This window comes from Lagenorhynchus albirostris, chromosome 17, assembly GCF_949774975.1.
Source record: "Lagenorhynchus albirostris chromosome 17, mLagAlb1.1, whole genome shotgun sequence".
In the NCBI taxonomy this organism is placed as follows: Eukaryota; Metazoa; Chordata; class Mammalia; order Artiodactyla; family Delphinidae; genus Lagenorhynchus; species Lagenorhynchus albirostris.
Genome location: NC_083111.1, coordinates 17,962,744 through 17,986,716, shown reverse-complemented (window position 1 = coordinate 17,986,716; position 23,973 = coordinate 17,962,744). Strand labels below are relative to the sequence as shown.

At 42.7% G+C, this 23,973-nt stretch overlaps 1 protein-coding gene across 2 annotated transcripts in view; it reads left to right on the top strand.

Annotated features, from left to right (window-relative positions):
* JPH1 (junctophilin 1) overlaps positions 1-23,693 on the top strand; it is an 80,064-nt gene extending 56,371 nt beyond the window's left edge. The window contains exons 3-6 of one of the 2 annotated variants that reach the window (XM_060127449.1): positions 3,828-3,946; positions 13,740-14,380; positions 21,121-21,217; positions 21,662-23,693. In XM_060127449.1, coding sequence (XP_059983432.1) covers positions 3,828-3,946; positions 13,740-14,380; positions 21,121-21,201 — 841 coding nt within the window. In that variant the 3' untranslated portion in view covers positions 21,202-21,217; positions 21,662-23,693. The remainder of the gene's footprint in view (positions 1-3,827; positions 3,947-13,739; positions 14,381-21,120; positions 21,218-21,661) is intronic. The other variant, XM_060127448.1, reaches the window with a different exon arrangement.
* Positions 23,694-23,973: the final 280 nt, after the last annotated feature.

Genomic DNA, 23,973 nt, shown 5'->3' with positions numbered 1-23,973 from the left:
TAAATAAAATAAATTAAAAAAAAAAAATTCCACATTTACTGTTTCAGCTGTTGCCGAGTGACCTTTGCAGGGCTGATGTCCAGGAGGGGGTCACCTACCTGCTGTACCAGCTTAGCCAGTTGCCCAGGCCTCTCTGTATCTCTTTACCCCAAAATAGTAACTCTCTACAAAATTTTGGTTTATTTGTAATAGGACCCTAAAAGAAAGTCTACCACTGATGCCTAACTGAAAGATGTTGCTTTTCACTTACTTTTTGCTGCCTTTTATGTGAGAAAGTGTAGAAGATGATAATGGTATTTGGAGATTCCTGAGGGTCTGAAGATTTATGGATATCAGCAGTCTCTGGAACAAATGAAAGGCTTCTTGGGCACACAGGCATGCTCCTTGTTGGCGCGTATGTTTTCCATGTGACCAGCTACATGTAGCAGCCAGGCATCCACTTGGAGTTTTTTCCACCGGTCTCCCCAGAATGACTAGCGCAAACCTCCCTCCCCCTAAGCCATGAACAATGGCACGTCTTACCCGTTGGGTGAGTAACGGGGTCGTGTGTTGCTCCAGAACTGAGCCTGGGATTGGAGCACATGAATAACGTGGACCAGGGTCCAGCCCAGATTGTTCCCTGGGCAAGTTTTAATGGGCTGGCCGCACAACACTTTTTTTTTTTTTTTTTTTTTGCTGTACGCGGGCCTCTCACTGTTGTGGCCTCTCCCGTTGCGGAGCACAGGCTCCGGACGCGCAGGCTCAGCGGCCATGGCTCACGGGCCCAGCCGCTCCGCGGCATGTGGGATCTTCCCGGACCGGGGCACGAACCCGCGTCCCCTGCATCAGCAGGCGGACTCCCAACCACTGTGCCACCAGGGAAGCCCCGCACACCACTTTTGATGACAGCAAACTCAGATGGCTTCCTGTTCTCTTCTACTTCTTGTTATCAGGTCCAGGGCTACCAAAATCTCCTGAGCAGATACCTAGTTTCAGGCTTGAATGTGGTTTTGACCATCGTGCCAGCCATGCGGGAGCACTGACATGGGGAGGGGTGCTAGATGGAAAAGTCCCCCCTCCTCGTCTGGTCTTACAGGAAAGAACAAGTAAAAAAGTAAAGGGTTAAGGCTTCACTGATGCTGTGCTTCCAAAATATATTTGCAGCAAGGTTCATCTACATTTGCCTGTTCTCCAGTTTAGCGCATTGTCAAAGTGGTGGAAATACTACTGCCATTTTATTCCACTCCGTGGTGGTGGGTTGTGATTGTTTCGGAATAAATGGTGCTTGAGTTTTGTAAGTTTATCATCGAAGGGCTATCAGGTTTTATTATAGGGTAGGATAACTGTACTCTTGTGGCTTCATTAATTATGGTACCTAGACATAATTAGGCTCTAGCTAAGAATAGCAGATAAAATGGAAAATAATTCTGGGAAAAAAAAGAGCTGAGATTCTGAGAAACTGAAAGGACATAAGAGAGGGCATCCTCTGAGTCTCAGCACAACACGTGGGACTAAAGCGTCATCAGTGATGGCTCCCTTGCAGGGGTTACCACAGCCGGGTTTTTTAGGAATATGTTCTTATCCCCTTGATTTTTTTTTTTTTTTTTTTTTTTTTTGCGGTACGCGGGCCTCTCACTGCTGTGGCGTCTCCCGCTGCGGAGCACAGGCTCCAGACGCGCAGGCTCAGCGGCCATGGCTAACAGGCCCAGCTGCTCCGCGGCATGTGGGATCTTCCCGGACCGGGGCACGAACCCGTGTCCCCTGCATCGGCAGGCGGACTCTCAACCACTGCGCCACCAGGGAAGCCCTTATCCCCTTGTTTTTGCCTCTGTACTCCCTGCCTTGTAGACAGAGATCATCTAAAACATCCTCAACATCCTCCAAGATTCGTAAGTGACCATTTTGATGATCAGAATTTGATTCATTCATTTTTAACTAATAGACTTTATTTTTTTAGAGCGGTTTTAAGTTTACAGAAAAATTGAGGAGAAAGTACAGTTTCCATATACATCCTTTGCCCACACCCATTAATCCTTGTTACTAACATCTTGCATTAGTGGGCACATTTGGTACAACTGATGAACCAATGTGGAACGTTAGTATTAACTATAAAGTCCATACTTGACAGTAGGGTTCACTCTTTGTGTTGTACAGTTCAGAGGGTTTTGACAAAAGCATGATGTCATGTATCCCCCAGTAGAGGATTATCCAGCATAGTTTCATTCCCCTAAATATCCCTTTAGATCTACCTGTTCAGCCCTCACCCACTTTCACCTTGAACCCTTGGCAATCACTGGTCTTTTTACTGTCTCTGTGGTTTTGTCAATCCATTTATTTTTAAGTAACTACCCAGCTGTTCCAAAGGACATTCCTTTATTTATAAAGTGGGCCCTCAGTAAATACTGTGTGCCAGGCATTGTTCTGTGCCTTGGGAGTATAGTAGAGAACCAAAAATTAAAAAATGCCCAAAATAAAAAATCTCCCTTACACTTATATTCTAGTACATCAGTCCTCCAGGCTCAGCTGGGTCCTAAGTAGGAGTGAAATAGGATCTCCCCCAGTTAGCCCCACAGTCTCAGGTCAGACCCCTTTTTCCCCGTCTTTTCTGCCTGCGGTCTCGTTCCAGGAATCCCGTCTGCTGGCTTCCTCCAGATGCCACCTGGGTTTTCTCTCCTAAGACCAGCTAGGGCATGATGCCATTTCCCAGCTTCCTCTCCTGCTGTCTCTGAAAGGCCTGCAGGCATACCTCTTTTAGACTCCCCTTAAGCTTTTACCACTAGTTATCTATAGCCCTGCCTAGCGCTAATAAAAGAAAATAGTTCACAAAATTATAAGAAGCAGGTGCCCATGAAAATTGTCTAAATACTAGCTTGGATAAGATCTCCTCCTTTGGAAGAGGATGACCCAAAGTCTCAGCCTCCAAATGTCCTCTTCCTGGGCAGGCAGACATCAGTCCCTCTGCCTTGCCATAAGGAGCCCCATTCTTATCCCTGCTGCCCTCTCCCTAGCCCTTGTCCTCTAGAAAGATAAGCGGTTTCAGTGGGTGAGGACGGACCGGGGAGAAGGTGGAAGACAGAAGGACATCCCTTTCCTCTTTTCTGCTCCACCTCTCCGCCTGCTTTCGGTTTCACACAAGAAACATGCTTGAAGAACAACTAAATGGACTCCTTGGAAGCCTCCTGAGCACATTCTTCCCGCAGACCACTGGGCCTGCTCCTACAGGCTGGGGGGAGCCCATGGTGTGCGTCTGTTCCCAACTACACATTCAGCAGAGTCACGCTGCTAGTGTGACTTGGCCATGTTGGGAGCGTGGACACCACGGAAATCAGTCAGTGCTACAAATCAGTTTTACTGTTTTTTCCCCCAGAGAGCTACTTTACCAGCATACCACTGGGCAGATCTTTCTTAATCAGATCCTTGTATTGATTCTACCATAGACATTAAATCCATGAGCCCTGTATTAATTCACATGCTCTAATTCTACTCTCCATGGTCGGGGGGCGGGGAGGGGGAACGCCAACCAAAGTCAACGGGGGATTTCATCCTCTAAGTCTTGAACACCAGGCTTTGCCTTAAGCTGCGCAGAACTTGTTATACTTTCATACAACTGGTTATACTTCCATTAACCTTGAAAGAAAGATGGAGGCAATTCACAGGTGATTTCATCCGCTTGATTTTCATTGATGTCTCACAACAGTATGATGTCTCACAACTTTCTGTTGCAGATGTGGGGCGAGGATCACGGTTAGCATTTCTTTCCAGGCCCTGCCTGCCCCGTAGACCGTTTGCCCGTCCTGTGTAATTAACTAGGTGCCGCCCCTGCTGACGCGCCCTTTGTGCTCCTGTAGGACCGCGCACGCAAGAGCCAAAGCTGACGCCGCCGACCAGGCTGCTCTGGCCGCCCGCCAGGAGTGTGACATCGCGAGAGCTGTGGCCAGAGAGCTGTCACCTGACTTCTACCAGCCAGGTAGGACAGGTGACCTGTGATGGGAGGGGTAGGAGCATTGCCTCTGGTTTCCTTTTTTCCTTCTTTTCCTTTTAATCCAAAGGTCTGTGCCCCATGAATTTCAGCAATACTACAAAACAAGGGGGAGCTTAGAGTAACACGTGCCTGGAGCCCTAAGTGTTAGCGCTGGAGAGCTGGCTTCTTCCCCGGTGCCTCTGCCCACCCCCCAGCAACAGACTTTGAGCTGATAGCAGTAAACAAGACAGGAATCTAAAAGAGAGGTGGTTAAGAAATTGTGTTAGTGTGTTGGGGATCATCTCAGGTGCTAAAACAGGTACCTCAAAATCAGAAGCACGGGGAACCATCACGTTAGCAATAAGAGAAGAGCCAGTAAGTACTGCGACTTTTTTTTTTTTAATACACCTCAAAGGAATTTGGTTAGGACGTAAAGAAATATACCACTTAAAGACAGATGAATCTGCACAGATTAAGAGGAGAAAATCGTTCCAGATCATCTGGCTCTGATGTTATAGAATAGCAGTAAACAAATATTTACAGTGGGTTTCAATAGTTACCTCACTTCTTAGTGGTCTCCTAGTAGACTGCTTCCATCCCTTTAATATACTGGTGTTAACAAAATGGCAGTCGCCACCTTTTTTATATGTTTCTCCATTGTTTTAGAAACAGCATCTTCCTGTTGATTTGTAGGATCAATAGATTTCTGGGCAAGAGAGACTAAAAGAAATGTTCTAAGTTTCAAAATTTATATTGTCTTGGTAAAGTTTTTTCACATTGGTTTCTGTTAATCAAGCTGGATAAGTAGCACCCTGCACAACACACGTGTCCAATACCTGTTTGGTTCCAGTGAAGGTGACATAATATTGGAACCCACAGGGCATTAGTGTGACTACATGAACAAGGTAAGTCACAGTGAATAGAAGACCAAGTGTCCATGTATTCTAAAAGCTAGGAACGGGGCTATAATAAAGGATGGGAGAATGAAAAGGAAATGACAGGATTTTTTTTTTTTTTTTTTTTTCTGCAAAGAATGAAGACAGTAAAAGGCCATTAACAAGACTCAGTTTTTAGGAGGAGAGCTTAGGGAGGGGCCCAGTCCGGTTGCTGAGTTGATTGAGTTACCACAGAGCGACTTCTGTACTAGTTCGGCTCCAAGGGAGGGGACCAGTGATAATGGGCCTCTTCTTTTGTGTGCATCCTTTCTAAACCTCTGGGTGGGATTTAAGTCATTGAATACGTATATGTATTTTATTAAGAAAGGGAAGTTTTCCATTTTTTGCAGTAGGAATAAACACTCCTCTGGAAACTCACACACGTTAGCAGCTACGTGTCCTAGGGTGTGAGAGCTGGGGAGGCGATTCAGCCACCCAGGAGGGATCATCTTTTTCCTTCCCAGCAGTGAAGCTTCTGGGAGCAGCTCAGCAGTCAGGAGACGGTGCAGGTTCACATAGCAGCCCTGGGCTCGAGCTGCTTTGGAAGCAAACAAACTTGCTATTGTCTGCAGATGGTCATTTCTTGATTCTGTCGTTAATTGTGTTGGGGAATAGGGTCCCTGTAGCTTGCTATTAGGTGTTAACAAGAGGTAAATGATATGGGAGGCCATCTCAGTTTTCCAGGCTAAATGGTTTTAAAAGCTTTTTATGATGTGAAAGCATTTGAGGGGGGAAAACATATTGTGGGAAAATGTAATTCCACCCTTTCTTAGCTAAAACAGCTTCATATAAGCAAGCTGTCAGTAATGAATATATCACAGCGGCACGAGATGACAAGGGGTCTGTTTGAGACAGGAGCTAAGGGCAGCGGCTGCAATCCCCTTTGACCCGCAGCCAACACTTCCTTCGACAACTGTATAGAAAGCCTTGTCTGTACTGAGTATTATTGATCTTCTCACGGGAGCATAACTCATGCTTTCCACTCTGCATTTACAGGGTGATCAGATCAGATAGACATTTCTGAAAGGGCTTTCAAGTACTTTCTCTGAGTCAGGCTGCTTGTTTCATTTACATCTCACAGATACAAATGTTCCCTTTGTTTGGAATGGATGTGTCTTATATAGAAGTTGTTAACCCTGGGGAAAGAAGGATGTCTGTCATAGCTTATATTTCGAACACTTTCATAGTAAGTTACCTCTTTTCAGGAGCTGGCGGTATTTTCAGATATTCCCCATCTTAGTTCAGTCTTCTACTTTTAGTTCAAAACTGTATTATTCTATAGTTTAGTTTAAAACTACAGAAAAAACGTAGCCATGTAGAATGGCTTTATCACTCAAAGGGCCAAGTCGTAACATGTAAGACAAAGCGTATCAATGGATGTGTATGAATGTGTATGTCGATGATTGCATAGTACCCAGAAACCTAAATTGCCATGAGTGTGAGTGACACAGTGAGTTGTCCTCCAAGAACTTAGAAATGAGGTTGCCCTCCGGGCGTTAAAATGAGCCCATGAGACTGCACAGAAGTGTATAAAGTGATCGTAAGTGACAGCACGGCTGTAGCATAGCAAGATTTCCTTGTAACCTGATTGAGTGTATTGAAACCTCTAAAGACTCGGTCACCCCCCAAAGTAGCATAGAAGAAAGAGTCACAGAGGCAAAACTAGGCAGTGCCCATCCAAATGCTGTCTAGAGGAGAGCAAACCCATGGCCCAAAACCTTGGAGTACCGCAGTTGCATTGGCAAGGACGTTTCTGCGATAGGGAGGGATGCAGGGAACCGTTGCCAGCTGTGTGTGGCTTTCCTGGCGAGATCATCCGAGTGAAGAAATGGGTGCCTCAGGTTAGCTCAGCATGATGCCATTAGCTACTTGATTCATCTCATGCCTCCGTCTTGATTCCACATCCACCACTAACCTTCTGATTTTCGTTGAGCTTCTCGTGGAGGTCTGCCGACAGGGAGAGCACGCACTGGTGGTAATCAGTGCAGGTCTCAGGCCTCTGTGACATTTACCTTGCGCATTGTGAACTGATGAATTGGTCTTCTGGTGTCGACCATCAGTCTTGTGAGCTTTGGTGATGTGAGTCTGCCCCAAGGGATGGCTCTACTTCAAAGTGCTGATGAAATCAGGTTTTTAAGCCCGGAAAGCTGAGGTGAGACTTTGGAGGATCACTGAGCAGGTAGTGGGGAGTTGGACATGGTGGAGAATGATTGGGAAACTCTATGTATGGCTCATTTCCCCACTGTTTCAATTTCCTTTCCATCAAGATGCTTATTTTGTTTTTAATTTCCAGTGATGTTTGTCCGTTGTGGGGGTCACTGGTCATGGGTTAAAAAAGAGAATGTGGCAAATGTATTACATAGGGCCCTCTTGCCAGGTGGCCTAGGCAGCACCCTCAACGAGCTTTGTCTTTCTGTGTTTAAGTGTGTGTATTAGTCAGCTTGGGCTGCTAAAACAAAGTACCATGGACGGGGTGGCTTACACAATAGACATTTATTTTTCGTGGTTCTGGAGGCTGGAAGTCCAAGATCAGGGTGCCGGCATGGCTGGGTCCTGGTGATGCCCACCTTCCTGGCTCACAGATGGCCTTTCCCCAGTGCATGCACCTGGAGAGAGAGAACTCTGGTGTCGCTTCCTCTTTTCATAAGAGCATTAAGCCCATCGTGAGAGTCTCACCCTCGTGAACTAATCTAAGCTATCTCCCAAAGGCCACACCTCCAATAACATCACATTGGGGGTTAGGGCTTCAACATATGAATTTGTGAGGGGCAGGGAGACAAACAGGGTGTAACACACACACACACACACACACAGCGTGTTGATTACTTAAAGTGAAGTCTTTTAGTCTAGATTATTTTGAGACAGTGATAACTAAGCTCTGGTATGGATTAGAAGTCTTAAGAATTGTCCGTGCCTATCATTAATATGTAATACTTTTGGTTAAGAAGAAAGAAGCATCCTGGAATAGATGCCTTCTAAACTCACTTTCCAGGCCCAACATTCTGAATAAATTTTTTTCATAGAAAAAGGAAAACTGAATAATCCACTAGTTGACGTGAAATTAATAATTCATGGGTTTGCTGGTTATTCTTACCACTTAGGCATTCCAGTGTATCCCCTTCCACACAGTGTATCCCCTTGCCCACCATGTGCAAGGGGCCCTGGGCTGGGTGTCCCACGGATTGCAGACAACAGGGCTGTGGCTGTGTTCTCAGAAGTTGCGGTATTGTTACTGATGGGACTCTAAAGTCCTGTGGGAATGTAGCATTCTTTCCACATAGAATATAAAAGGGATCCTGCTATCGGTTATATAATTTTTTTAAAAATCTTTCAGTCTGGTCTTCTTTTACTGATTGGCAGTCTCCGCAGAAAAATCCTGCTATCTATTTAATGACTTCTGATGTTGCTACAAAGCATTTGGCATCAGCACTGCCCTGGTAGACATTTGTTTGGAGGAGTCTCCGTGGTGCTTCCTCTGCCCACAGCCGTTTCCCTGAGGCTCACCTATGAAGAACTAGCTGAACGCCCTGCTGTTTCCATCCGCCGTTCATGCCAGCCGTGACGTGTAACCTTTCTGTGTGGGCATGACACGTGCTCAGTGTTGTTGTTTCGTGTTGTGCAGCATGTCAGTGAGCAGGTGACCCGTCTCTGACATCGTCCCAATACTAAATCTCCAGGGGAGAAAAAAAATCCCTTAGGATTTAGAAATACTGTCTGTAAAAACAGACAAAAATGCTGACTGTGACAGCTATCAACACTTCTCATAATTTCCCTCCTTGGTGATATTCTGACTAGTCTTTTTAATGAACTGCTGCATCTCATCAACTTTATGCTGCTTGGCATTGCAACACTGACGCACATTACTACACAGACAAGTAGTAGTCACACCGTGTGCCTTCCAAGAAACTTGTCCAGGAAAAACTTTTGCCCTCTGCGTTATACTAAATATCCTGTTTTAAAAGCACTTAATCTTACTCTGTAAAATCTAAGTGTGTATCCTCAGGTAGCTGGCCAGTCCCCAGTTGACTACGCCACACTGGAACCACTTCCAGCTGGATGCAGGGAAGGGAGGCTGGAGTTGGGTCTACCTCTAGTCAACATACTTTTTGCCACACTGTAATTTTTTTTTTAATTTTTTTTTTGAGTCAGAAGTCTTTATTTCAAGGTCTCGCCCAGGTGCTTTTTTTCATTTATTTTAATTTTTATTTTATATTGGAGCATAGTTGATTAACAATGTTAGTTTCAGGTGTACAGCAGAGTGATTCAGTTATACATATACACGGATCTATTCTTTTTCAGATTCTTTACCCATTTAGGTTATTACAGAATACTGAGCGGAGTTCCTTGTGCTATACAGTAGGTTCTTGTTGGTTATCTATTTTATTTTATTTATTTTAATTTTTATTTTTTTATTATTTATCTTTGGCTGCGTTGGGTCTTCGTTGCTGTGCGCAGGCTTTCTCTAGTTGTGGTGAGCGGGGGCTACTCTTTGTTGCGGTGCACAGGCATCTCATTGCAGTGGCTTCTCTTGTTGCGGAGCACAGGCTCTAGGCATGCAGGCTTCAGTAGTTGCAGCACACGAGCTCAGTAGTTGCAGCACTCGGGTCCTAGAGCACACGGGCTTCAGTAGTTGTGGCGTGTGGGCTCTAGAGCAAGGCTCAGTAGTAGAGCGCATGGGCTTAGTTGCTCTGCATCATGTGGGATCTTCCTGGACCAGGGATTGAACCCATGTCCCCTGCATTGGCAGGTGGATTCTTGACCACTGCACCACCAGGGAAGTCCCTGGTTTTCTGTTTTAAATATAGCAGTGTTTACATGTCAATCCCAAATTTGCCATGCTTTTAAATGCCAATACTGGGTACATGAGAGTTAACCTGGAGCATTTGTTAAACATCAAGATTTCTAGGCTTCGATTCATACTTATTAAATTCTCTGGGAATCGCACCCCAGGTACCTCTGATGGGCAGCAAATGTGGACTGACTGCTTTGGAGTGCCTTTATTCCCTTATCCAGCCAATTTTTAACGCATAATAAAGCTGGGGGGGATTTTTTTCATCTGAAAGGTGGTGCTGGTAAATTCTTTGAGCTCAACAAGTTTTGAATATCATCAGAAGCCCTGTAAATAAAACTGAATTGAATACGCCTGAAAACCATGTCTTAGGAGATAGGGCACAAGAAATGCCTTTCCTAAGACATTTGAGACAGGAAAACTGTGCAAAGGAGCAATGCATGAGATTTCTAGAGATCTAAAGGAGTGGTTAGACCGGTATTTGAGAGTTCATAAACATAATAAATACATTCAATGGAATCCAAAATAAAGCTTGGTAAGTTGGTTACTACAAAATCCTCCAGTGGCCAAATCATTCTCTGCTTGGCCTATTAATGATAGCATAAATTAAGAGGTAGGCAGAGTTCTACTTACTCTTTACAAAGAGCGTTTGAAACTGTGCTTTGTCTTCAGGTATTTGTAAGTCTTTGTTCTTTTTCCAGATAACTAAAGCATATCACTTTTTAAAAAATTATTTTTCTTGGACCCGCTCTTACTGAATTGCCTGAGTTTCCTCCCAAATAAACGGTCTCTTGTCGCTGTTAGCGTTTCAGCAGAGTCTCATCCCTTGCTGGCAGCTGGCGCTTGCTGGGATCTGTCAGAGCAGCTCCCATTTCAGCTTCTCGTCTGCTTTCTGCAGTAAACGCAGGTGAGACCAGTGGTTACCCAGATAAATCCTGAACTTGTAAGCGTCACTGTTAGGGTCTCACCTTTTCAAAATGGAGCACATAGGCTTTGTGACAGCTTTATTTCTCGTGGTTCAGTGACTGTCTTCTCCTTCCAACGTCAAGAGTACACAACTAGTCGTGTTTGCCAGAGATTATTTTTTCCCGTTCTTTTCTGTTGTGTGTATTTAAACATTAGCTTTTAATATGACTTAATCTCAAGAGAGAAGGATTTGCAAAATTAACTTTTGCACTGACCCCTTAGACTGAAGACATTAAAAGTACTTCGTAATTTGTGTTTCAGAGTTAGGCGGCTTAAATGAAAAATGATTGGCTCCAAGAGCCTTGACTATTAATTACCTTTGCACGGAACACTTCCTACCATGCCTAGATGGGTATTTCAGTAATGCTCTACAATTGGATAACAGAGAAGCACAAATGAAACCAAGTTCTGATGAAATCTGGGGTAGAGGGGTGGGAGGAAAAAATGTAAACGGTACACTGCAGAGGAGGGGCTTCTCCATGAAAGGCCAGTATAAATGTTCTTCATGGGTTTTTGAAAGTAGGGGCAAGCCTGTTGATGAAGAATGTCGCTTTCTGGTGCTGCCGATGCTTCTTCCTCTTGGTGGTATGTCCCAGTCACAACACCAAGGAAGAATCCAGAAACAAAGACAGCACCTTTTGAATAATTGCAGTTGCCTCTTTTTCTTCACTCAAGTGAGATACATCTCTGTGCCAAGAAATCATACTGCCGTTTTTAATGGAGGATGTAAAAGAAAATTGCCGATTTTTTTAAAGGGGGTACTTAATCAAGTTTAGAAAAGGAAATCTCAGTTGTTGGTGGTGTTGACCTGTTTGGGAAATTTGAACCCTGTTTGGCTTTGTCTTCTGGAGGATGGAATATGAGATAATGCTCTTATGCTTTTGGCCCTGAGTACAAGCTATAAATGTGGGTCCTTGGGGATTCTCATTTCTGGGCTTAGTGTATTCCATGTTGCATTATATTTTATCTTAAGGATACACAGGAGCTGTGTGACTTTGGGTTTTTCAGCTGCTACAGCTGTTTCCGTATCAGTGAAATCGGACTATTGCCTGCTTCCTAAGATTTCGGTGAGGCTTTACATTCTGGAAAGTGCCTTGTATAATAAATGGTAGTCTCACAACATGGGAAGAGCAATTACAAGTCGGTAGTAATGTAATTTTTTTATTTATCTTTTTGAAATTTTTTATTTTTACACAATTTTCTTTTTCTTTTTTTTTTTTTTTTTGCGGTACGCGAGCCTCTCATTGCTGTGGCCTCTCCCGTTGCGGAGCACAGCCTCCGGACGCGCAGGCTCAGCGGCCATGGCTCACGGGCCCAGCCGCTCTGCGGCATGTGGTATCTTCCCGGACCGGGGCACGAACCCGCGTCCCCTGCATCGGCAGGCAGACTGTCAACCACTGTGCCACCAGGGAAGCCCTATTTTTACACAATTTTTAAAGGTTATTTTCTATTTACAGTTATTACAAGATATTGGCTATACCCCCCTTGTTGTACAATACATCCTTGAGCCTATCCTACACCCAGTAGTTCTTCTACTCCCCCACCTTATAGTGCCCCTCCCTCCCTCCCCACTGGTACCCACTAGTTTGTTCTCTGTATATCTGAGTCTGCTTCTTTTCTGTTATATTTCCTAGTTGGTTGTATCGTTTAGATTCCATAAGTGACACCATACAATATTTGTTTTTCTCTGACTTATTTCACTTAGCATAATGCCCTCCAAGTCCGTCCATGTTGCTGCACATGGGAAACTTGCGTTCTCTTTTATGTCTGAGTAGTATTCCGCGTGTGTGTGTATAAAACCTCTTCTTTATCCATTCATCTGCTGATGGAGGCAGTATGTACTTTTAACAATTTTAAGGATAATTGTTCTTCAGCCCCTCTGGGCTGAGAGGTGGGAGTAGAGACAGGAAGGGAAGCGAACAGATGCAGTGCTCTGGAGTTGACAAGAGCTGGTCAGCTCCTGTAAGCAAGTTGGTGGGTGATTTCTTCCTTGGGTACTCCAGAGATGACACTGTCAGCTCCTGCCCCTTTGCAGAGAAGAGGGCCAGCTGGACTGTGTGACCTTGACTTGCTGTGATGAAAAATGGCTGATGGGTGAAGTGGCGGCCAAAGGATGCACAGGACCCGGTTACTGGGGAGGGGCTGAGGGGCAAAGTGCCTAGAAAGAAGGGCACTGCCTTGGAGCATGTCTCTGAGGGCCCCAGAAAGGCCCTTTTCTGGACCACTGGCCTCCTTAAATAAGCGCTCACTGCCAGTACCATCTTGTGATGCACATTCTCCTTACATCCCCACTCCCCCCAACATCTACCCATAAAATAACAATGGCACCAGGGTCCCTTCTTTTAAGTGAAATTTTCTTCTATTTATGAAAATAACATATGATTGTTACACAATTCTAAAGTACTCAGAAAAAGAAAAAAAAAATCCTGAGACTACAGAGCCAAAGACAACTGCCTTGTCTTGACTTTGATGCCTGCAGAAACGCTGCTGATGCAAACCCAGGCTGTGAAGGGACTCCGAGTAAGTCATCTTATAAAGTGTAACCTAAAGCTCAGAAGTTGTTCCTAACTAGGCAGTTTAAATGCTCCTTTGATGAAGGGTCATTAAAAATATGTTATCTGCATGTTCTCCACCGACAGTGTAGAGACTTTATTAAACATTAATATATTTAAGTGTTCTAATATATTACATATTAAACATACGAGTCAGTTTATTTCTGTATATGAGTGTATACTCTGTATTTTAGTTATACCATGTAAATTGGAACGTTCAGATTAATTATGGTGCTGTCTCCAGTGCTCTAGCCATATGAATTCTGCCTCTGTATTCTACCAGCAGCAAAAAGCAGGACTGTTTCACTTTTGTGGCTATCACAATAGTGTACATAATGGTATATATTAACTTAAGAACTTTTAATCAGTAAATAATCTTTTCTCCCAGGGAATGAAACATCCTTATGCTTAGTCAGAGCCTCATAAATATGTTTAAAACAAAAAGAGAAAAGGCTAAGCTGATTTAGCAAAATAATATATGAGTAGCCATGAGGAACAAGCCTTTATGCCTTATTATTTTTTATCACCTTCCCTTGTGTTGTCCCCTTTCTCCCCAGGTCCAGATTATGTCAAACAGAGATTTCAGGAAGGTGTAGATACTAAAGAGAATCCAGAAGAAAAGGTCCCAGAAAAGCCACCTACACCAAAGGAATCTCCTCATTTTTATCGCAAAGGCACGACACCCCCAGCGTCTCCCGAGGCAAGTCCCAAACAAGGCGGCTCTCCCTCCCCAAAGCCCGTGAAGAAGCAGAATCCCAGCTCAGGGGCCAGACTCAACCAAGACAAAAGGAGTGCAGCCGAGGAGCAGGTGACGGCCACCGTCAATAAGCCCTTGACCTCCAAGGCTCCCACGAAGGAGGTGGGAGCGGCTGTGCCCCACTCCAGGTACTCTGGCCGTCACCACGTCCCTAACCCCAGTAACGGGGAGCTGCACTCTCAGTATCACGGCTACTACGTGAAACTGAACGCCCCCCAGTACCCCCCGGAGGACGTGGAAGAAGAGGAAGGGCCAAGCCCGTCTTCCTCGGCGCTGGTGCACAAGCCATCGCCCAACAGGTGGAGTCCCCCTAAATCTATGACAAAACCAGTTGCCAAAGAAAGCAAAGCTGAGCCAAAAGCTAAGAAGTCTGAACTTGCTATACCAAAGAACCCAGCAAGCAACGATTCGTGCCCTGCTTTGGAAAAAGAAGCCAATTCGGTAAGTCGTGCGAGACGTGTTTTTCTCTCACTTCTGCTCCTTTTGGTTCTTTCGGGTGGCAGCGTGGGGCATCTGCGCCTTGATGATGACGATTTGCACCTACGCTTAGCAAAAGTCCCTGGGAGCACCGGGCTGTGTAGAGTAGAGCCTAGCCCTGGTAGCTTGAGCCACAGTGGGCTCTCGGGCAGAAATTCCTCTGTGCTCACTCGGCCAACCCTCAGGCTTCATGCAGGTAGGCTGACGTGACTAGCTTGTTGCAGCTCCACTTTTACAAGCCTTTACCAGCACTTCTTGGTGAGCTTCATGGTAGCTGTTGAATTCCCTGGCGGTCCAGTGGTTAGGACTCTGCACTTTTGTTCCCGGTGGATTTAAGGTTCTTTCTTCGTTGTGAAAGAATTCGGAGACAAAGTGATAGATTTATTTAGAGAAAAACACACTCCACAGACAGAGTGTGGGCCATCTTGGAAGGCAAGAGGCTTCGAAATATGGGGTGGTTCATTTTTATGGGCTGGTAATTTCATAGGCTAATGAGTGGATTATTCCAACTTTGGGGGAAGGGCCGGGGATTTCCAGAAATTGGGTCACCGCCCACTTTTTGACCTTTTATGGTTGGCCTCGGAACTGTCGTGGCGCTGGTGGATGTGTCATTTAGCATAAGGTGATACATTACAACGAGCATGTAATGAGGCTTAAGGTCTTCTGGAAGTCACATCTTCTGCCATCTTGGACCTAGTTGGTTCTAACCAGTCTTTGTCATGTACTATGGCTATATCATTCTTTTAAAGGTTGTGCCCTGCCCCCTTCTGTCCTGCTTCACTTTCATTGCCGAGGGCCGGGGTTTGATCCCTGGTCAGGGAACTAAGATCCCACAAGCTGTGAGGCACCACCAAAAAAAAAAAGGACTACATGGTAGCTGTCTTATTAGCTCTGGCTGCTATAACAAAACTACCCTAGACTGGGTGGTCTAAACAGCAAACATTTATTTCTCACAGTTCTGAAGGCTCAGGAGTCCCAAGATCAAGGCACCAGCAGATTCAGTGTCTGGTGAGAAGCCACTTACTTCTTACTTCCTGGTCGATAGAACACAGGCCGTCTTTCTCCCTGTGTCCTCACGGGACTGAGAGGAAACAAGCTCTCTGGCGTCTCTTCTTGGAAGGGCACTAATCCCATCCTGAGGGCTCCACCCTCATGAGCTGATTCTCTCCCAAAGGTTCCACCTCCAAACACCATCACATTGGGGGTTAGGGCTTCAGTGGATGAATTTGGGGGCAGGGGATAGATCCAAATATGCAGTCCATAACAATAGCTAATTCTGAGGGCTGGGAAGGAATCACAGCCCACCTGCCCCCTGTGCCTGTGCTCTAACCAGGAGGAGGGCTCCACTGCCATTTGCTAAGTCCTTAACCTGCCTTTTGACTCTGCACCCACAATGGTCAGCATCTTTAGACAAAAGAACATCTTTTCTAGCTATTATGAATTATTCTCATAAATAGTGTGGATTTTATTTAATGGCCAGGCTTTGTAGCTAGAACTTTTTCTTTCCCATATGAGAAGTGAAATTTTTCAACTGTTTAAGAAAATCACTTTGGTCTTCTAACTCCTCCGAGTGTCAGTTCTCCTAAAATTTCAGTTTTCTGGTAGATGCTAGTTTTATTATGAGTCTGGAGCATTTAAGGCTTTTTGTTATTCAACCAGAAAGCTTTCAGTTATTGATAAATACCAACATCCTCATTCCATGAGATTTGTTAATGATAAAAGGAATTAGTATTTTATCAGATTCTGTAGAATTTATAAAATCTGAAGCTAAGTAATTTTGGATAAAAAGCTGACTGATCTGTTGACCTAGTCACATGCCTTTGGAAAAGATTGTAATCTAGGGAGGAAGCCATAGCTGACCCAGTATTTACTAGTAATTTCAGAAGCATATTTGCATAAAGGTGTGGATTAATATTTTGGCCAACAATACATCCATCAGTTTCTTACCTTTAAGAAAAAATTTTTCTTACTGTTCTATCTACTCATAGGGTTAGACATTGAAATTCATTTTTTAATTAACTTATATTTGAAATTTCTTAGGTTTATTTTGCTAATATCTATCATAAAAATTCTCACCATTTTAATTATCTAAATATGAATAAATCAGGTTAACTTTCTGAGAGTCAACCTCCATATAGATAAATGGTTTTCAAAACAATAACTTTGAGACGGTTCAGTGAGCATTCATCTTTTAAAATATTTTAACACTGGTATGTCAGTATCCTGATATTATAACTGTCTGTGCTAATATCATAACTACTGAATTTGTTAAGTGTGATAACTCACTTCTTATTTGGCTTTCAGCTAAAAAGCCTCACCTACGTATTAGTATTGGTTTGCCTGATTTACAAAGGGGAGATTCAGGCAATGCACGGCTATTACCGTTTATACCTTTGGGTACCCAGTAGTGGGGTTCAGTTGATTTCCAGAACTCCCCAAGGGGAAGCGTGTGCCCCAGTGTTCCTCATATTAGATGGGTTACCTAGTAGTCTTTCTGTAAAATGTTACTAATAGGTATATTTGGTAAATTCACAGCCTTCTTGTTTAGAAACAGCATCTGTCTTAACGAATGTGCAAAACAGTCAGATTCTGGGAGTTGGCCAAGCATCGTGCAGCTCTGCAGGCCGGTCTCTAGGGTTCCCCTAAACACCCCAAGAGAGAAGGGAGGCCAGCAGCTCTGCACCTCTGTCGGGAGCTGCAAGGCAGGACTGAGTTGGCACCTTCGTGCGGAGAGTTTCACAATTAACCTTCTCTTCCTTAATAACATAAAGCTGCCTCTCGCACCCCTTATAACTGTTTTCTTCACAGAGAGTTAGGAAGTGACAAAATCATCCTAAAGGTAGGCAGTGAATGGCCTTTAAAACAAAAGAGCACTGCATACAAGTTCGAGGTAAAGTTAGAAGTTTACAAATAACGTGGAAATTCACGGCAGAGTTCACACTAAAGCAGACATTTGAGGGGAAGCAGACTGAATCCATCTTTGTGAGAGATCCACCTTGAGTCAGCATCACCACGTGTAAGGTGGCTGACCAAACAACCTGCACAATTTCAGTCAGCCAGCTTACTGAGACAGGGTAGGCTAGTGGCTAGCGGTATGGCCTCTGGCGCCAGACTTCACAGGTTCACATCCCAGCTGCGTTACTTACCAGCTCAATGACCTTAGGCAAGTTTCTTGACTGCTCCGTGACTTGATTTTTTCATCTGTACCTGTATCAAGGGTTGTGGTAAAGATTAAATGAGTTGATACTTTATAAATTTCTCAGCACAGTGCCTAGCACAAAGTAAGTATTCAAAGAGCATTGACTGTTACTGAGTTTGCCTTAACACTAGTTGGAGCATAAATAGTTCATAAATATTCCAGTAGGTTTTGACCCACCCTCAGGATCACCCTAGATATTGATCTCCTAGAAATCCAGAGACTCTTCTGGGACACAGGCTGACACTTAGGGGAGGGGAAGCCCTGGCAAGGATCACTCTGCACCGTCCCTTCAGTCTGACTCCTGTGGACTCAATTCTATGGGATGCCAGGATTTTTTGTAGGATTTTGCGGTGTGGCAGCTAGGCTAGGAGGCAGTGGAGGTATCTTTAGAACCTTATCATCAAATAGACTAGTGAGGAGTCTTCTCTTTAGGAATCTCAACTCCTGAAAACTACCTGCACTTTTCTCTTAGCAATTACACCGATCAGCCTCAGAGTTTGAGATTTACCCGACCTTTCTTCTGAAAACCTAAGGCATCCCTATCCCTGTTAGATCAGGTTTGAAACACACACACACACACACATTCCATAAATACATATAATTAAACTTTGCTTTTTCCATGTTTTTGGAGAAGTTTGAGGTTTAACATAAACTATACTAACTCTTCAGAAAATTCTTCACAATTTTAAATGAGCGATAGTATCTTGAAGAAAAAAATTTTGAGTTACAACGTCTTTCCATATTTTGACTTCCTGCACTTTATTTTCTAACTGCCTGAAAGTTTCTTCCAAACAAGACTCGCACTTTGCCCTGCCACAGCTTCTTTTATTACACCTGTCCCAGTCCGTCTTGAAAATCAAGACTGATTTTTTTTTTCATTTTGCTATTTTAAGCTACAACTGGCCACCACAGTCATATTTATGAGACTTCACCTTAAAGCTTTCCACCCTGTACCCAGCCCAGGTATCTGAAGAGCACAGAGGTCACTGACGTCTTGGTATCTGCCTATTAAACATAGCATCCCAGAACTTATTTTTTACCTGGTTGCTGTTTGAGTCTTTTATTGCTGGTTTACCCTCATCTTCACTGAGTCATCTTTAAAAATAGCTTTATATAATGGAGCTATACTAGTAGGAGAAATATACATGTATTTGTATATTAGAATATATACGAGAAATACATGTTCAATAGTTAGGTATATAAATATATACACACACACAAGCCCAAAATACTAACCAATTCAAAAAGGTTAGAAATTCGTAGAACCTTATAAGGATTTATGAAATGGGACTTAAAGGTCCAGGCACACCTTAAGTCTTTGAAAGTAGCTTTACTGAAGGTACTCTATTATTCCGCTTTCCTAGCGTCCGTGTAAGTCACTGAACTCCACATTGTATTGCTCTGACCCTGTTACTTTTCCTCATCTTCTTTCATATCACTGTCTTTAGGAATTACGAAAAGAAATCCACTAACCCAAAAGAGTTGAGACGATCCCAAAATTCTTAACACATTCATGGCAAGATCTAATCAGTTTGTGTAGTAACAGCAGTTCCTTAATCTCCATGCTGAGTAATGATGTTGAAAGATCATCTCAATTATTTTCTGAGTTATAAGAGTTTCCTACATTATTGATATGTTCTAAGTTAACCATGATTGAGGAGTTACATAGGTTGAGAACACAACTCTACTAAAAGAACCATTGGTCATTATCAAGATTTGATGTTTTTCTGATACTACAGTATCATAGGATGTAGATGAAAATGCCATTTTAAAGAAGTTGATGGGAAATTATTTTTAAACTAAGGCCTGTGGGTTTAATAGAGATAAAAAGAACATGTAGCTCTGAAGTGAACAGACTAAAGTTTAATCCCAGTTCTAATTTGTTCAAACTGGCTTGAGTAACCTTGGGCAAGACATTTACCCTCTCGGAGCTTTGTAAAATGGAACTAATAGTCACCGTGAAGAATTAAGTGTTTGTTTTCCTCCCATTTACTTGGGGTTTAGGAACTAGGCTTTTTCTTCTTCCTAACAGTCCCTACATCAAGGGCACCCATTTTTATTCCTCCTCTCTCTCACCCTGATTTTATTCATCACCCTGTTCCTCATTTAATACAGTGAATATATCAGTTCAACCACCACCTCCATAGTACTTGGAAAAGTACCAAAGGATTGGTTTTCATTAAATATTGGTTGCCTGGATGAACTGGGCAGCCCTTATGTGTGGGTATAGAGTGGTAAACAAGGCAGTGCCCCTGTGGAACTCAGTCTAGGGGGAAAGATGACAGTTAACAAGAAACGACAGTAAAGTGTGAAGCATTAGGGTAAAGAACAGGGTACTCTGACCTCTACCAAGGAGGTTGTGACCTCATCCAGAAAGGAGATGTCCTTGAAGGATATGAGACTCAAGCCCTAGGTCCTGCGAGATAAGCACTGGACCAGTGGCAGTTCCGGTCTCCCTTGCTCACTTACCCACCCCTCCCCACAAAAAAAAATCACATCAATACGACATTTGAGGACTCTGACCCAGTTTCACTGTAGTCTCATTGGATAGTCAAATACAGTACAACTGTTTCCTCATCTGTAGAATGAGAATAAAACTACCTATCCAACCTCTCTTATATGGCAAGTTTTAGAACACTTTTTAGAACACTTTTAATGCTACTTAAGAATTAGACACTATTTTAATAGTAAATACCAAGATCGCATCTTTGTAATAAAGATGGCCAAGCACAGGCAAATCTAAAAAGATGGGTCATATAAGGTTTCTTTGTTTTTTTTTTAAAAAAAAAAGTAAATTTTGGGTACCTTGGGCTATGTGGTATTTATTTATAGCAGTATTTGGCAAAATAGGACTCTGATTTGTTAAAATGTAACCTGATTTCTGAAACGTTGTGGCTTTAAGCAGAGGAATTAAAAATTAGAGCTGCACAGTAACTTCTGAGAGGGCTCAATTTCCCACTTGCAGCTTTTACCTTAAGGAAGGGATAGTATCCAAAAAGAAACCCAGGAAAAGCAAGAGTCAAAGAACCTCATTTTGAGTTTTTCCTGAACTTTTCCAGAGCAGCCTCATTGTCTGCGGATTTCACTCTCCCCTCCTAACTGCCTTTATGAGGAAATGATTCTTCTTTATCCGACGACTTACATACACCTTAACAAAAATGCATATCTAATTCCCATCAGTTTTTAAACCCTTTATGGTGAGCTGTGTCTCACCCAGACTGTTGCCCAGTGTTTCGAGGTGAAGTCGATTACTTTTTAAGTCGTTTTTTAGCTTTAATCAAGACTGGATTCATCTTTAAGTGAAAGTTGAGAGACGGCTCCATTTAAATACAGCCTAGCTATTTTTAGTTTATACCTTTTGGAACTGCCGTCATTCTTCATACCTTATTTACTGCAGCTGTGTTGGGTCTTTTTAAATATTTTTGGTAATCGGTTTTGTGAGCTAATTTATCTACTGCCGTTAACATGGAAAAGTGACACTTGTTTTGTTCTATTTCGTCTCTAGGGCCCTAATTCAATCATGATTGTCCTCGTCATGCTGTTGAATATCGGGTTGGCCATTCTTTTTGTTCACTTTCTAACTTGATTGGAATTAGGAAAAGGTAAGAACAGCCTTCATTTCTCTATAAAATCACAATATATAACATTTTTTCCCCATATTCAATTTTTTTTTTTTAACAACTACGTATTGTCCTTCACTTTAATTGTGGCTGTGCCTGAATGCGATTCAACATAGTTGCTCAATGATGTAACTGTTTTGACCCTTCAGTGAAGTCATGACAACTAGTGGTGTTGGCCCACAGTTCTCTGCGGTAGTGTCATCAGCCCTTTAAATGGCACACCGCAGTCAGACTCAGACACAGGGAAGGAGGCTTGGAATTAGGATGGGATCACCGGAGAGAGAGAGAGAGATGAAACTGGGGAAATTCAGCCGGAGGACCCGTTCGGTCCCCCTGGGAATGCTTTGGGGTCCTCTGGGAGCTGAAGCAAGCAGCCATGTTGGAGAGCAAAACTTAATAATCATTCTTTTTTAAAATCTGCTGAAGCAGCCCCATCCGGCGAAGTTCCTGGCATTGGCTACTCCATCTGTCCTAGCAGAGTGTGACTAAACTGGAAATGTATGGAGCTGCATTTTTTTTTTTTTTTTTTTTTGATGGAAGTCAACAGCTGCCTTACTATTTTACCATCTGACGATTCTAGTAGGGAGCTGGGGAAACAAACGACTGCCCGAGGAATGCGGTCGGAGGATTGTGTTGCTGTGGCCATGGTTCCAGCATTCACTCCTGTCTCATTAGAAGAAGTAGGTAGCCGCATCACTCACCAGTCTTATGCCATGACCTGCTGCTTTCTCATCTCCTGGAACGTCCCGGGAGAGAAGGTTTCGTTGGCTTGTGCACGATTATGTTCATTTCTGCTGTTTATTTAAATCCAATGTATAGTCATCTTCAACATGCGGTCCCGGCTGGCTGAAGCGCACATGTGTCGCATCTCAAGGAAAAGAAACAACAGAATGCTAGAGAAAATGTGTTTATTTTGATAGCAATACATCATTCTTCGTGTCGTTTAGTCTTCCTAAACCTGTAAAAGGCTATTTAAAAGTTAGCAATTTGAAAGGCATTACACCTACCTAAAAATAATTTAACTTTAAACATTTTTAACACTACTGAGATGAATTATATACGCACTTAGGAGGTGCTAAATTTTAAAAGCTGAAACACGAGAGAATTCTAAGAAGTAGAGTCAAAATGTTGCATGGATTGCAGTAATCGGTGTTTAAAGGATTCAGTTTCATTGCTGACGTACTTTGCCAACCAAATAAAATCTTGTCAGTAGCTATGTTAATTCCCATGAAAGTTAAGCAAGATGCTATTAATAACTGCTTTTTTTTTTTTTTCTCCCCAAACTTAAATTTTTGTTGAATACGTTCAGGTAGAGCATAAAGCTTTGTTAAAATCAGTGCTTCTCAATTTTACGCCTTTCATGTTTTTCAAAGTCCTTTTGTAATTGTATTTCACATTTTAAAGGCTTAGACAATTTTTAAGTATCTGTCTTTTGCAGTCCTTTGTTATTCTGACATAATCTGATTTTTTTGCTGTTTTATAATTTATTCTTTATTACTCAGAAGCATGCTTATTTAGAGAAACTACGTGGTCTTTATAAAAATACTTATTTAAAAAGAAAATCAGGGGAGGTAAGTTATCTGTCCAATCTTGGTAAGACGTTACTGAGGAGAGGGAGCTCTTCCTAAACATTTTCACCATCTGCATGGTTTAATCAGATTCTTTTTACCTTATCTGCTACTGTTCCGACGCAGAAGAGACAATTCCCGTATTAGCACAGGTGTGGACTGAATGCTTTGTCACCTGCAGGGCAGTAACGCAGTGGTGTTTTTTGCAGAAGTACAATATGTTGAGAATCCTGGGTGTGACCAATATGGAATAAAGAAGAAAGCAGAAAGAGAGCAAATGAAAATTACAACTTGTATATTTATTTATTTTTTACATTTTGCTTTGACTTTTAAATTTAGGAAGTATACGTTTTTCCCCAAGAAACGTTTCAGTTCCTGTGTCAGTCTCAATATTCTCACTGCTCCTTCCTCACCCCATCGCTCTTGATGCTGGGAAAGCTGATTTTTTAAAAAAATTAAATAAAATATTTAATCTTAAGTGTTTATTTCGAATGTGTAATGCTTTGGAAAATAATGGGTAACAGATAATAAAGGATATGTTTATAAAGTGAGCATGTTGGTTCCATTTATAAATGTATGTATGATTTATAAGCTTTTTTAAAAACAAAGCTCAAATTGTTGGTATTTTTCTAAAATGTGCACAGCTGTATTTTACATGAAAGGCTCTTTCTAATGGGTTGTTATACTGTACTCTACATTTTGGACAGCACATGAAGTCTGCCAATGTACTTAATAAAACATGACTTTGTTTATTTAAAGTTTCTTGCTGTGAAAAAGAACTCCCTACCTGCGAGTTCCGTTATTTATAATCCTTGAAACCAAAATGTATAACGTACAGTTTTCACAACTGTATCTGCTCTAATAAAAAAAAAACGTTGGTTATTAATAAAGTTGCAGGTGTGTTTCCTTTATGAGTAAATTACTGTCTCGAGTTATGTGGAATTTTTGGCTGGTGATGGTGGTGAAAGAAAGATCTGCTGAGAAATTAATAATAGAAATGGGGGGGGGGCGCAGTGCTCAAAGAACCCACCTGGCAGAAGGTCTTACGCTGCACCATTAAGTTTTTTCTTCGTCTCTTTCATCTTAGGCCTTTGGAATCATTTTGCAAAGTAAGATTCATCGCTCTGCTTTACTGCCTTCGTTAATTGTGTTAGTGCCTTATCCCGGGTT